Source organism: Wyeomyia smithii, chromosome 1 (genome assembly GCF_029784165.1).
Source record: "Wyeomyia smithii strain HCP4-BCI-WySm-NY-G18 chromosome 1, ASM2978416v1, whole genome shotgun sequence".
Lineage (NCBI taxonomy): Eukaryota > Metazoa > Arthropoda > Insecta > Diptera > Culicidae > Wyeomyia > Wyeomyia smithii.
In genome coordinates, this window is record NC_073694.1 from 153,120,033 (window position 1) to 153,136,194 (window position 16,162).

Sequence of the window (16,162 nt, forward strand, 5' to 3'; positions counted from 1 at the left end):
TCAGAATCTCTGTTTTCAGGGTGATTTCTATACCTCTCTTGGAAACAGGTTATACAGAACAACACAGAACACATCATTTAAAAAAAACTAATGGTCGTGCATCTTAGTTTTTACTATAATTTACAACTACGCAATGAGAACTAGCATATATACTAAAATTAATACAACATTAGTGACATTACGGATCACGCGTAAAGCGTCTATACTACTGTTAGGTGAATTTCTGGCGTGAAAAGAAACATAATGCAAGAACTATAAAGCATACAAAAGACCGTAAAATTATGGTATGATACCTCATATATCATGCATACCTCTTGCTGACAGCAGTGCACAAACGGGATACACACACACAGCGTAACGAGAACGATCATTGCATGGTAATGGCGATGTTTATTTTTTATTTGTAGATGTGTGTACGTGACAGAAACAGAGAGACAGATGCGAGGAAACGAAAAAACGGTGTTTTTCGACGGCGTTCGGTGAAATGATGGCGAGGATGCAGTCAAAATGTGGTAGCGACATGGCGAACGGAGACGAAAGAAAGTTATGATGAGTAAGTTGTGGAAGAAACCTGCTGAGTCGGTGGGAAGGATGAAGCTGCTGATAAACAATTCAAGCATTAATATCCAGTGGATACTCGAGCGTGTCATCAGAACAGTTTGGGGGTAGGTACAAGCGGCTGATAATTTTATCCGATAAGCGAGCGTCATTTGTCATTTTCATGTTATCTCCAAATTATCTGCTCGTTTCTTCTAGCTAATGGAATGATTTCAAAAACATCGTCTGGACACAGTGAGCTGTTGCATCAGTCTTTAAAGTTAATGGATTCAATGCTCTAAAACCAAGCGTCATGTAGTCGTCGTAGAGTTGGAAAATTGTTAGTGCATCCATTAGCTCACAGAAGATTAGTTTTACAGCTCATTTGTTCTGCACTGGAAATCCACTTGCCAACGGTTGAAATAATAATCTTCATAGTTTCGAATCAGCTTCACGGTCTGGTGTTAATATATATTCATTTACAACCGTCATGACCATAATAGGTATTAGTTTACTCCAACCAGTGATACTCGCGATCCAAACTGAACCATAGCAAGCAAATAATATTCTCGGCAAATTTGATGCAAGCTATTACAAGTTGAAACTCATACCTTCAGGGGCTCAAAGAGCAATGCTCTTAAGATATAAGTTTCATCAATGTAGATCACGTATGAGTTGTGTGCTATTCACACTGTTCACACACACACGCACCATCCTTATCCATACAGTGTAGCTAGCGTGCGAAGAATGGCTGACAACTTATTAAAGGCAAAATAATGTCGCCCGAAAACCTCCGGGCAACCTCTCTCACTTTTGAGCCATTCTTCTGCATTTCTCTGGTGATTCTTTCACCGATCTGAAGTCAGGATGGAATATGAGGATTACATATTCTAGAGCAATTACTAATAATACCTACCAACAACTCGACTGCTTGCTGTGAGTCGGTCGGGTGTGTCATGGAGACGCATGATATCTTTTCAGTTTACGTGAAACTTTTACCCAAGAGATTAACTATGAAGAAACTTATCAGGAAATCTTATCATCATGCATCTCTTCTTGGCTAGAAGCACCGAAATAAGTTAATCACATAGTAAACTATAAACAGTGGCAAGCTTTGCATGAGCAATGACTGACAATTGTTTCAGCAGCAGGAATCATTTCGTGTTAAAATAGAGAATCAGAAAGAGCCATGAATTTTATGCTTTACATATCCACTGACACAAGCACAGTCAGCGGTAAAACTTTAGAGTAGATAGCCAAACGGATCAGGCGGTCCTGCTTGCGAATGTCCTCATCGATAGTTGGTCTACTGTGGGACATTGCGACGGGTAACCATAAAAGTCCCATAAAATGACACATTCGTTTTGATGTGTTGGCGACCGAGTCCGTCCCCCATCTGCTAACCACCCGCCCTACTCGGGTGGTGTATCTCTAATTGCGTCGAGTCATTGAGAGGTCCGACAGTGAAGCTTGTTTTGGACTTAATAATTGTCAGTGACTTTGACGTAGGACTGAATGCGGTGGAAATTGAAAATCTACAAATTCAACCAAGATCAAGAGGGTGATCAAATTTTAAGCACGTGTATGCCAGCATTCGCTCAGTTTTGAAAATTGAAAAGTTCAAAAAAAAGCAATAGCTCAAAAAGTCTTCGAAGATTGGTTTCCGATGAGAAAAGAATAGGTTTTAAAAAGATACGTTTTTGCTACATTGGCGATTCGAATTTTTTTTTCCTTTCTATTTAAAACTCGGACAATCTAAAAGTCATCCATTGACAACTTGTTTCTTTTTCCATGTTATCAAAAATAAGGGGAGACAATTTTTTCTGCTAAAATCAGAAATCTAATTCTTTTCTCGTTGATGCTGGTTATAATTATTATTCTACAATGTTGTTTCCCCGTTAATTTCAAGCAAGTTTGTTACCAAAACTTTATGCCTCTTAAATCAACCGCCTAGCATTGAAAGAAGGTCTTTTTGCTTGAATTTTTTATTTCAATATCTACATCAAAATAATTGTTCACGAACGACTTATAGAGCTTTTTGAGACTAATATTTTGCAGTACTGAAACTGTATATATTTTAAATCATTTACAGTTGTTGATGTTTTTGCTATAACCTTTTCATTTGTTTAACATTATTTTCTGGAATAACATGAAAAATATCTCCTGGCATCACTTTCAAAGGCATGTTTGACTCTACGTATTGAGAAAATTTCAGAAACATACTATTTGTTATAATTGACTATATTCAATTGAAATACACGATGAAAATTTATATATATTTTAAATTTCTGCATTTAACATTTTACTGCTAGGTAATTTCACTCAAAACTAGAAATTGCCTAAAATTTGATCCAAAACATCAAAAGTTGATAAGTTGCGAATATTTGAAAATGAAATATATCGAATGAAGCCATTTTAATGGCCACACTTTATTGGAACTGGTCACCCAAACAATACAACAGAAAATAATAAAAAAAAAGTGGAAGAAATTTGAAGTTGGGCTAACATCGCTATCGAAGTCAGGCGCATGAATTTGAATGTCTAGTAATTCAACCAGAAAAAGGGGCCAGGTTATTTGCGCTTATATATCAGTTATTTTTCTCAGAATATAGTGGTTTGGCATTAACCGATCAGAAATTCTTTTACAGTTATATTTATGTAACAAAGACAACCTTTTGTTCGAGATACACTTTTGATTACACTACATAAATACACTATTGAAAAATTGGTAAATAACATCGATTGTCTAAATCATACCAAGCAACCAATTACTACCGCTCTGATTAAGTACAGCCGACACTACACTAAGGGATACAGCCGATCTGATTTTGTAAACGATTTGTTATTGTTTTACTCGAGGTCGCTCTCTATTCCTGATGCTTTTTTACTTTTCTTGCCATTCCCTATTCTTCTACGCTTCACCCTCTTTTCAAATAATTGACGAAACTTTGATATAAAAGGTACCATTCGAACATTTCACCCCATCATTTTCATTCCAAAACTGTATGATACGCACGCCAACGAATTGAATTTCTTATTCGTTCATTGACCGGCGAAGTGGATAGTTCTTTCTGGAGCAGCAGAAAGCGGGTGTTGAATATTAGTCGCTTATAAAAGCCCACACAATCGAATTAAATTTCTCATTCGTTCGTATGTATGGATTGCTTTAGCACGTGTGTGGGTAGATGGAAGTTTTAGTATTTTCTAATTTTTCATTAACACTTCATCAAAAATATTAAAACACCTAAACGAATGGGGTTGTAAATTTGACTTTACAGCAGCGATTTAAACTTCTTTAGACAGTCTTTATTCATCGAAGAAAAATTCCTGCTGATGAATGATCAACACTTATTTGCTAGAAATATCATTCAGATCAAAACAGGTTTTCGATCAAAAGAGTATCATAAATTATTGGAAAAGTTTTCTCAATGAGCCTACATTTAAATTTGTTTTTGTTTCTCGGTGCGCAGTTTTATTTTTGTCTTTCGCACTCAGAGAAAACACAAACTTGACTCTAACGTTAAAAATAACAAAACATTCAGAAATGCTCTAAATCATAATTAAAGAAGTTAATATATTTGTCCGTCACTCGCCAAAACCTTGACAACAACTACGCAACAAGCGTATGATTGAGTTCTTGCTTTTTTATGTAATGGATATAAACGTAATTTAAAAAAAAAACATAAAGTTATATGCTGGGTTGGAGCGAGCCTAGCATGAGCTTTACTGCCGGTACCCGCATAACTGTTTCATACTGATTTTGGTCACTTTTGAGTTATCATCGGGAATCGACTTAATTGTTATCATATTTTCTGGAAAATAATTAAAATTGATACTTTTGTATGGAAAAACATGGAAAAAATACCAAGTTGTTTTTGTCCCATATTGAAAGTACCCGCATTACAGTCCCACTGCATAGTAGCACAAACTGCAAACATATAATTTTGCTCCAGATTAGTGTATATCGGATTATTTTGGGCACATAGAAGTATGTCATTTAAATAACTAGACTAATGTTGGTTTTCTGTAGTACAATCTACGTTGCCAATGATACCGCCAGTTGCTGGTTGAATTTATATGTAACGGGACAAAATATGCGAGTACTTTTGAAATATACCCGCATATTTTGTCCCATTTCGTCTTTTTTTTTTTCAAGTTATATAACGTAAAACTAATTCCATCCATGGTTTTTTGTTCTCAACGATAAATTTGTGGTGCCATGAAACTGTTATGGTCATTAATTCCGAATGTAATTGCTGGAAATCCGAATATTCACGGATAATATTAAATCGCCGTTTTCTCAACATATTGTTTTTCATTATGTGAGCAGTTTATCGCTTTATTACACAGTGCAACAAAAATTGACTTTTTTTTTCTGCCTTGGCTTCTATATACAATTTTTTGTGTATTGTTATGCAAAACCAAATATTCCCAGAGTTTGAACATATTTCAACTTAAGGGGCAGCAACAGCGCCATTTTGAATTTTTGAGAAAAATGAAATTTTTTAGGTTTTTTATACGCCATTTTGTTTTAAGACCAAATATCAAAATTCCATGATTTTGTTCACATATTAGCATCTTCTTACTTACTTACTTTACTTTTAATGCGACAGACCGATTATCGATCCAATGCCGAATCCAGAATATGTCGCCATGTCCCCCGGTCTTGGGCTGCTATCCTCCAATCGCCCCTAACACCTATTTCGCGTGCATCCTCGTCGACAGCACACATCCAACGAGTGCGGGGTCTACCTCGAAGTCGACGACCTCTATCGGGATTCCTGCTTAATATAGCCTTCGCTTGACGCTCATCCGACATTCTCGCTACATGCCCAGCCCACTGAAGCATACCGTGTTTTATCCGCTTGACTATATCCGCCGATTTGTATGCCTGGTACACTTCATGGTTCATGCGTCTGCGCCAAACACCATTTTCTAGATTGCCGCCAAGGATTGAACGCAAAATCCTACGCTCAAAAACACCAAGAGCTCGCCGATCAGCCTCTTTCAGCGTCCATGATTCATTCAGAGAGCCACCGGAAGAATCAGTGTTTTAAAGAGTGCAAGTTTAGTACGGATTTGCAAACTGCGGGACCTTAGCTAGTTACGTAGTCCGTAAAAGGCCCTGTTTGCGGCTGCTATCCGCCTCTTTATTTCACGGCTAACCTCGTTGTCACATGTCACTAATGCTCCCAGGTAAATAAATTCGTCGACTACTTCAAATGTTTCCCCATCTAGCACCACCGCAGCATCAACCTCCGACGGACTAACACGCACTCTGTCAGCCACCATGTATTTCGTTTTGGCAGAGTTTATTACGAGCCCTAATCTCGCAGCTTCCCTCCTGAGAGGTCCGAAGGCCTCTTCCACAGCTCTACGGTTGATACCAATGATGTCGATATCGTCCGCAAAACCGAGAAGCATGTGCGACTTCGTAATGATGGTGCTGCTTCTCTGCACACCAGCCCTCCGTATAGCACCTTCCAATGCGATGTTGAACAATAAGTTCGACAGCCCGTCACCCTGCTTCAAACCATCCAACGGCACGACGAGTCCGATATCTCACCGGCTATCCTGACGGTTGATGTAGAACCTTCAAGGGTGGCACGAAACAGCCTAATCAGCTTTGTTGGGAAGCCATGTTCAACCATAATCTGCCATAACTCATTTCTCTTGACTGAATCGTACGCTGCCCTGAAGTCTATGAACAGATGGTGCGTCTGCAAGTTGTATTCTCGAAATTTATCGGGGATTTGTCGCAAGGTAAACATTTGGTCCGTCGTGGAGCGTCCCCCTCGAAAACCGCATTGGTACTCACCAACAAAGGTCTCCTGCAACGGCCTCAGTCTGTGGAACAGGATGCGGGAGAGAATTTTGTACACGGTATTGAGAAGAGTTATGCCCCGGGAATTGCTACTGTCCAGGCGATGGCCTTTTTTGTAGATCGGGCATATGAGACCCGCCAAACAGTCCGAGGGCAATTCTTCATCAGACCACACTCTCAGCATGACCCGATGGATGGCACGATACAGCTGTTCGCTCCCGACTTTGAAGAGTTCGGCGGGAATGCCGTCCTTCCCGGCTGCCTTGCAGTTTCTCAGCTCTTTCACTGCTTTCTTCACCTCGTCCATGGATGGTGAATCCACAGCTTGACCATCATTCTTCATCCTGCTCCTTTCGACTCCACTGTTTCCCTCACCGTTCAACAGCACACTGAAGTGTTCCTTCCAACGCCTGGCCACCTCTGTTTTATCGGTTATCAGGTTCCCCTCCCTATCGTTGCACATGACAGGGGCTGACACGTTTCGATTCCTGATTCCGTTGACCTTCTTGTAGAAGCTCCTCGCATCGTGCCTGGAGAAGCAACCTTCCGCATCCGCAAGAATACGCTCCCAATTCTGACGTTTGTTCCGGCGATGGAGTCTCTTTTCAGCTGCTCTTGCATCTCGATATCTACCCATGCTCTGACGAGTCACAGCCGTGGCCAACATGTGACCCCTGGCGCGGCTCTTCTCTTTCGTCACTCGCTGGCACTCAGCGTCAAACCACTCATTGGGCGCAGCTGCCGCAGTTGTACTCAACACTTCTCGCGCTGAAGTGCTGATCGAACTGTGGATGTGCCTCCACTGTTCATTCAGGTTCCCTTCAACTCTTTCCTCAATCCGTTCATCAACTTTCTGCGAGTACTCTGCAGCCACTCCTTCAGTTGATAGCCGCTGGATGTTCAACTGCATCATTCTCGTTGTCTTGGATTTCAGCACGTTGGACAGCCGGGCGCGGATTTTGGCTACTACGAGATAGTGATCCGAGTCAACGTTCGGTCCTCTGAACGACCTCACGTCTGTAACGTCTGAAAAGTGCCGTCCATCAATCAGAACGTGGTCAATTTGAGAGCAAAGCTCTCCATTCGGGTGCATCCAGGTGTGCTTACGTATTTTCCGGCGTGCAAAATAAGCATCTTCTTACCCATCTTTAAAAAAAAAAAACAGATCTTAAATCGGGCAAAATTGAGCTCGAAACAGTGATTCTACGAAACCGGGTTTGGCATGGTTCTAGTATATTCCACAGACCAAAATAATATCGAGTATATATGGGCATTAATGGTAATGCGCTAATATCTAAAAGTGTTAGTCAGATTATATCTTATGTTGAGTAAAAAGTTCTCAGAAATCGATTGGCAGATGTCTGATCTAAGTAAAATGTCAGCCGATTTTGCCCCAATTCCCCTACAATATTGAATTGAGTTTATCTCGATGTTAAATCAACCTATTTGAAATTTGTTTAATGTAATTTCAAGAGTGTAAGCGATACTCAAAAATACAATAGCAATTTGGCATCATAAAATCCTCCCCCTCTTGCGGAGAGGGGGTTGCATTTTTGGCATGGACCGGTCAAAACATAAAAATCTCGCTTCAGCCATGAGACGGAATTATCGCGTCTTCGATAAAGTCAAATGCGACCCCTTCCCCGCGAGGATCATGTGCTGCCAAATTGTTATTGTAGCTTTGAGTATCGCTTACACTCTTGATATTAAACAGATTTCAAATAAGTTAATTCAACGTCGAGATAAACCTAATTCAGTATTGTAGGGGAATTGGGGTAAAATCGACATGTTGCTGACATTTTACGTAGATCAATTTTGATATTTGTTCTTAAAACAAAATGGCGTCTAAAAACCTTAAAAAGTTAAAGGGTATGTGCTTGAGTGCACAAATGTAGACTTGCCGTGGGACTATGGTGGGTGTAAAGATTTAAATCTGCCATAGCCATAGTATATAACACACACCAAACGTACAAATACCATACACAAGAATCCATGAACATTTCACAAAAAAACCACACACACTACTCACACACACACTCCTCACACACACACTCCTCACACACACACACACACTACTCACACACACACTACTCACACACACACACTCCTCACACACTCCTCACACACACACACTCCTCACACACTCCTCACACACTCCTCACACACACACTACACGCTACTTAAACAAACCCACGCTACCTAAACACACCCACGCTACTTACACACACACACAGTGACACTCACATACACACACACACACAGACAGTGACACTCACTTACAAACACATACAAACACACACACACACACACACAAACACACACAGTGACACCCACATACAAACACACACAGTGACACTCACATACAAACACACACATACATACATACACACACACACACACAAAGACACACACACACGCATAAACACATACATACACACACATATAAATATACACACATATATACACACACACACATACACACACAAACATACAAACAAACATACATACATACATACATACACACATACACACATACACACATACACACACATACACACACATACACACACATACACACACATACACACACATACACACACATACACACACATACACACACATACACACATACATACACACACACGTTACTTACACATACACACACACGTTACTTACACATACACACATACGTTACTTACACATACACACACGTTACTAACACATACACACAAATACACGCACACGCCACTCACACATACACGCACACACCACTCACACATATACACACAGGCTATTCACACACCTACACGCTACTCAGACACACACGCTTGATATACGACACACTATACCTATACTATCGGCAGCACCCAAACGGCTTCCAAGTCTTCCAATGGTTACTTCCAACGGCTTCCAATGGTCCCCAGTGCCGTTCACGTCCAATTTCGGGCTGTATTCCAACAACGATATCTGAATTAGATTACCACTGGTGGGAACTACTCAGATCGAAGGGAAGCCGAACTGTTCGTTTATTGACGGTTGACTAGGGAATGATCTTCTCTCAACACGGAATGTCCTTTTATAACGTCACTCAGAGTGGGGAACTTGGGTGATGGGGGAAGAACTAATCACGTGGAAGCATCTCTGCTTTCTTTCTTCGTCGCCTACGTTGGGTAATGAATGCGAGGCCAATTGGCTGGCATTGCTAGCCAATGACTGAATGCGTGAAATCGTTTCGTCTATGTTTTTGAAGTCTGCGTTAGAAAAATATACCAATCGTTTGAAAAATGTATGTGGATATTCGACCTTCAAACTTTTCCGCAATTTTCACGGAGTAATAAGAAAATGGTAACTAAAATTATCATGTTTTACAAATCTTGTATATTTTAGCTTTCCAAAGGTATATTAACTACTGAAATCGGAACAGTTGTTTGAGCGCTATTAGCATCTAAAATCTTCCATTCCGCCAACCAAAAACGTTACATGTTCAATCCAGTTTTCACAGAATGTACCTTAGTATAGTGAAGAAAGACGTAGTCCCACGTCAAAATTTTTGATTTCTCAAAAATTTCAAAATAGCGCCATTGTTGCCCCTTAAGATGAAATATGTTCAAACTCTGGGAATTTTAGTTTTGCATCAAACTTCATCAAAAAATCATACATAGAAGTCAAGGCAAAAAAAAATGTTGCGCTGTGTTATCAAACAATTTCCAATCTTAGAATTTCCGCTTGCATTGATTTGGCCTCCAATTTCAGATAGTTTCGTTAAGTTTGCTTTTTGCTAAAATAGGAAAATTTTACCCAATTCGCCAAATTGAATGATTGTCTTGGTAGTGCAGCTACAAACAAAGGTTTTTTCTGAAGTGCCAGTGCTAATTTTAAAGATCCATTATTTATAACGCTTTAACGTCTCAGCATTTAGAAGTACACTGTTAAACAAAATTGCAAAAATACTGGAGTTACAATTTGTTTTAATGGAGTATAAAAATACCGTAGTTCATCGTCATGCGGTCGTGTCTTGGATATTACCTTTCTATTTCTCTCAATCCAAATCGATTATTTTCAAAGACAAGTTTTTTATAAAGTTGCTTCAAATTAACAGAGTTACAACATTTTAGAAAATAGTTACACTCTTAATCTACTTCCCTTTTTAATTCTATGACTTTCTTTTTCATTTATCACTTTTGTAAATACAAGGTGCGCCATGATTATTGCAACAAGAACCAGAGGATCGTTAACCCTGTTTTTGGGAAGTAAGAAAAAACTTTTGAAATAAAAATAATTTATTGAGTGAAAACCAAGGATGGTTAAAATCGTATCAGAGAATGATCATGAGAAAAGCCTATTGTATTCTGATCACGCATAAAATGCGATATTTTGTGTCGTCTCACGAGAAGAAAACCTGTGTGACAAATAAATTGCCGAAAGAACACCCCGCGAACTTTCTAGCCTGTTGACTGTATGCGAGATTATCGTCGCTCGTTAATACGAAGTTCCGATCGTCTCATTTCCTCCAATCAGTAATTCATTATCGTCTCCCGATCCGATCGAGCCGTGGAACGAAAATCTTTGGTTTGAATCACCTTGTGAGAGAGAGTGTCCCGATAATCGTAAAATTGTATCGCAAACCAAAACCTCAGAGAGGGAAAAAACTGCAAGCGTTAGACCAACTAAAAGGCAGCACAAAACAGGGATACCAGATCTACAGAATTGTCTGTGAAATGCAGATTTTCAGAGTCCGTGGCCGTTTTTGTTTTTTTTTTAAATGTCAAATATTTGTTGTTACTTTTTGCATAGCTTGCAAACTTTTTTCGAATCTATTTATATTTGCGGATTTTTTTGCCAAAATGTGTGCAGGTTTTTGCTTGTTTAAAAAAACTTCGATATCAGCCAACATACATCAGTGAACAAACCTTCGATGCAAATAAAACCGACGAACAAAGGAACATTGAGTTGACATTGACAACAGCAAGCAACATTTTGTTAAACGATGGAAAACCTATTTTACTGTCAACACTTGCGACTCAGTAAGAAAGGGGGACGATTGTTCAAGCGATCGCAATCACGTCTTTTTTCCGATAATTATCGTCTCGCGATTCTTCTCTTTGTTTTGACACTTGGATTCTATCAACGAAGAGTGAATCATCGGTTTGTAGAGCTATTGGGAATTCCATCTCTAAGAGAGAATGAATTATCTCAGCGAATCTCCGAATTGGTTCACTCGGACTGGCATATCGTACGATAAATATTGGAACCGACTGAGAGATGGAGTTTACTCACACGCTGAAAAAGATCAGATGTTTATCGCCGATCACCATCATTGGTAAAAACAAATGAAAACAACAACATTTGTTTCCATACAAACACCAGAAAAAAACAGGCACTTTCCGACGCGCAAACAACAAAAGGCTCGTACGATGCCAGGATTTTTTTACCCGGACCATTCGTCGCGAGCACCTGACGACGCTCTTCACCGACGAGAAACTCTTTTCCGTTAAGCAAGCCCACAACCCTCAAAACGACCAAGTGCTTTTTGATGGTTTTTGCTGGAGTGATTGCCGATTCGCGAACCGAACTGTTTATCGTCGAAAAAGGAGTAAATATCGATGATGATTACTACCTGGATGAGATTTTGAAGAAGTGATGGGTTGGGCCCAGAAAACGAATAACAATCAAAGCATCCAAACACACAAGTTTGGACAAGTTGGAAAAGTCTTTGCTCAACGCTTGGAAAGAAATTCTTCATAATGACATTCGATTTGCCGTTGAGTCTTATCTTAAATGTCTTCGAGCTGTCATCAGAGCTGAAGGTGGACACATCAAATGAATTGTTGGTTTTTAAAACTGTTTTTACTCAATAAATTATTTCTATTTTAAAAGTTTTCTCTTACTTGCCAAAATTATGGTTAACGGTCCTCTGTTTCGCGTTGCAATAATTATGACGCACCCTGTACGTATTTCGACGCCTAATTAGCGCCTTTATCAGTGCTTAAATGGACTGGGGAGAAAACAGCGAAACACCTAAACTTATATATAACGTGCGGCCTTGTCGGGGAATTCTAGGTAGACATTTCAAAAGCCATGATAAGTGATTACCTTGATCTCTGTTAAGAAGGGTAGCTGGGTTTCGTTTGAAAACTTATAATCTTTCTGCAACATCTGATTTGCAGGGGGATGTCAAGGATCAACCTAGTCTAATATGGCAGTCATAGCGTGATGATAAAAATGTGATCTGCTATTTTGAATCTGAAATGGTGAGTTCTTCCCTCTTCTGAGTCTGCTTTAGCCTTTATTAGTTCTGCCTAATTTTTTTTTGGTTTTGCAAATATAAACCTTATCACAATGTGGACATGCAACTTCATAAACACCTGCTCTATGTAGTTTGTCAATAGTATCATTAGTAGAACCCAATCATGTTTTAATTTGGTTATTTCTTGTACTGTAAATAATATCGATTCAAACGAAGTTCAGGGGTAAAGTTAACATCGTATTTAACAACTTTTCCGATCTTCTGTTAGTGGTGTGAGTGTTGCGCAAGTATTCCTGTGTTTGATTCGTTTCTATTTATCACAAACAGCTTGAATAGTTTTTCTATTATATCCATTCTGCTCACCGATCTCAAAAACACATTCCATTTAATTTTTCTTTCCCTTATTACTGAGAGGCGAAGATTCCATACGGTGGATCGTATGGTAAAAAGCAGCCATTTCATGTTGGAAGGGGTGGTTAGACGTGCCAGGTATTACCCGTTTTGTATGGGTGGGTCTCCTAAAGATTTCAAATTCAAACTGGTTAGAGTTTTCAACAACGGCTACATTCAAAAAAGGAAGCCTGTTGTTTTGTTCAATTTATGCCAAAGTAAACCAGATATTTTCATGAATACCATTCAACATTTCTGAAAAGTTTTCTAAGTCCCCATGTTTTAAAATAAAAAAAAATATTAACCACATACTTCACACAACGATCTGGTGAAGAGTCTTTTCTTTTACTGCCATAAAAGTTCACTTAGGAAAGGTGAAAGAGGATTTCCCATCGGTGCGCCTTTCGTTTGTTTATAAAATTTCCCAGAACATGAAAAATGATTGTCTTCCATGCAAAGTCGAGCTAACACGAAGTAACTACGTACTTTAGTTTTTCAAAAGTTGTCACAGCGTGGCCAGAGAAGCCAATCTTCTGAAATATTTAGAGCTTCTTTCACTGGAATACTTGGAAAGAGTGCTGTGACATCAAAAGAAACCATTATCTTGTTATTATTTTCATTGATTGAAATTCCATGACTAACTGTTTTCAATTTTCCTGTTGAGGACCTCACAGCAGAAACGATCTCTCTTATTTAATTACCAGGTTTATGGACTTTTGAAATCCCTTTTATTATAGGTAGAGAAGGGTTTGATATACGAAGATTTTTTAAAGTATCACCAAAGATAGGCTGGCATTCTTTAAATTTAAACACATCTTGTACCTTACTTGAACTTATCGTTTAAAAAGAGAGGTTTGATTGTAATTTTACTAGATTAAAATTACAATATCAAATAATTACAGCAAATGCTTAGTAAAGGTATAATTCATCAATTTCAATCAGGTTGCTCACAAAAAAGAATCCAGAACCAGCAAGTTAGGATAAATAATGATATGATTAGATACTGGATGAATGAAAACTAGAGTAGAATCTTGATTTCAGTCGAACTGCAATCGATATCGCTGATATGAAGGTGACACCTCGATGTATTCTGTCTAAGGGCCTAGACTATTTAGCCTATGAACTAAATCGGAAAAAAACAAAAACACAAAGCCAACACTTACCTCGTCGTATACCTCGGAGATATTCTGGAAGTTGTACGTCTCGCGCTTCTGCAGACTCTTGAGCGTATCATACAGGAACAGCTCGAAGTTCTTGAACGAGTACTCCGAGTACGGGTAGCGTTTCAATGTAGAGCCCGTCTCGTAGCCCAGCTCGATCGTACTCTTGTGGTAGTCGTCGACGGCTCGCTTCACTAGCGCACTCTCGTTTACCTTAGTCGAGCGGATCTGAAGGCTTTTCAGCTCGAGAAGGTGTTGAAATATTTTTCTTTCCATGTAATATCTGGAAGTGAGTCACGGGAGTGGGATTTCGAAGGAATGGGGACCGTGGGGTACAACCAACGGTATGAAAGGAATCGGGAAAGACGAGGGTTTTTTAAAAATTAGAGGGAATTATAATGATGCAAACAGTGTCCTGTGTGTTGTTGCGGGTGTGATGAAGAGCAAACTTGCGATGACAAATGATAAAGATTAAAAGGGACAGTTTGTGAACACGCAGATAACCAAACACAAACCCTCACAAAAAAAGATACAACGGAAAAGGTTGCAGATTAGACGTTCCTTATTTTTAATCATGCTAGAAATGCTTATTCGCTACAAATCTCTTTTCCTTACTGTGGCCGTGGCGTCTTACCGCCTTTCACAAATGAGTTATGTGGTGTGATGGCTAACAATTTATGCTTTTCTGCTCAAGAAATATTGAATCAGCGATTCGCTCCAACCTCTAAGCTACAAGTGAAACTGACTTAGTATTTCAACACACGTAAAGCTAATATGTTGCACAATTTTTCACTGTTTAATTTTCTACGTATCTTCCAACGGCCATTCGTTCCTGCCAGCAGGGAAGGGTTCTGTTCACCGCTGCAAATGCGCCATCTACTTCTTGCTAGTTTTTCTGTGCCGAAAAGGTGCTCTATTTTAGGAAAATTGCTGCGTGATTCACATTTTTCATGCCAAATTGTTTTTACTTTTTTTGCTACCATTTTTATTTCCACAGAACCCTTTCACACAATCATTCTTGTACGTCCCGAAACAGGACGAGCGTTAAGCAGGTATTAGACGAAGCAAATATTTGCTATTTTTAAATACAGATTTTATTTTGTGCAAATAAAAATCGTACCAAAAATAGCAAATATTTGCGTCGTCTAATACCTGCTTTAGACTAAACAGAGTACGAATAATGCCGTGGATAAACAGTCAGTGGAAACACGAAGAAAGCTCTGCTATTTTGCTTTTGCAACTATTCAACTATTCATACATACAAGCAGATATACAAATTTTTCAAAGTAACTTCGAATTTCACAATAAGTTATGTAACGCGAACGAATGCAATTTACTCTAATCCTACCGATAAGTGACATCTGTTTGTCGATGACAAACCGCCGAAAGGGGATCGAACACTCAGTTTGCACTGCTTTGTTTCACATCGGAAACCCGTTGACGTTCTACCTATTCATTCGCTACTTGCCCCTAACAGGGTGCTCAATTCTCTGCTTCTGCTGCTGCTGAGCACAGTACTGAAGTAAAATTTATGTGCGGTGCAAGTATTGCTTCGCAATAGTATCTACGGGTGCACCGAGTTTGGGAGAAAAACGAAAACTGTGATTCTATAAAGCATGGAAAATGGTTGGTAAATTTTCGATTTGTTTTTATTCTCTCGGGAGCGGAATGTGTGGAAGCTGACAGGATGATAGCCTGTTATCTGTTCAATGTTCATCTGAAACAATAACACGGGTGGTTCCACTTCAGAGTTTTATAGATTTTTTGTGTGTGTGTTTGTTGCAAATGGAGAACAGTATTCTTCACCACAGTCGGGAAACGATGTTTGCGTTGAAAAAAAAGGACAAATAAAATTACGGCGATACCAACTGAAATTCGATTAAATGCTGCTATTATGATTTAGAAATTAGTGGACTGATAAATTAAAGAAAATATTACCCAAATCAATGGAAGAATCAATAAAATAAATTGATAAGAGATATTAACTCTCTAGTGCCCAGTGCC

The 16,162-nt window shown here is 39.1% G+C and overlaps 1 protein-coding gene across 5 annotated transcripts in view; it reads right to left on the bottom strand.

Moving 5' to 3' along the window:
* LOC129728155 (ankyrin repeat domain-containing protein 12) overlaps positions 1-16,162 on the bottom strand; it is a 267,340-nt gene that overhangs the window by 16,313 nt on the left and 234,865 nt on the right. For all 5 annotated transcript variants that reach the window (XM_055686583.1, XM_055686570.1, XM_055686589.1 and 2 more), the window contains one exon: positions 14,162-14,441. In XM_055686583.1, the coding sequence (XP_055542558.1) occupies positions 14,162-14,441 (280 nt within the window). The remainder of the gene's footprint in view (positions 1-14,161; positions 14,442-16,162) is intronic.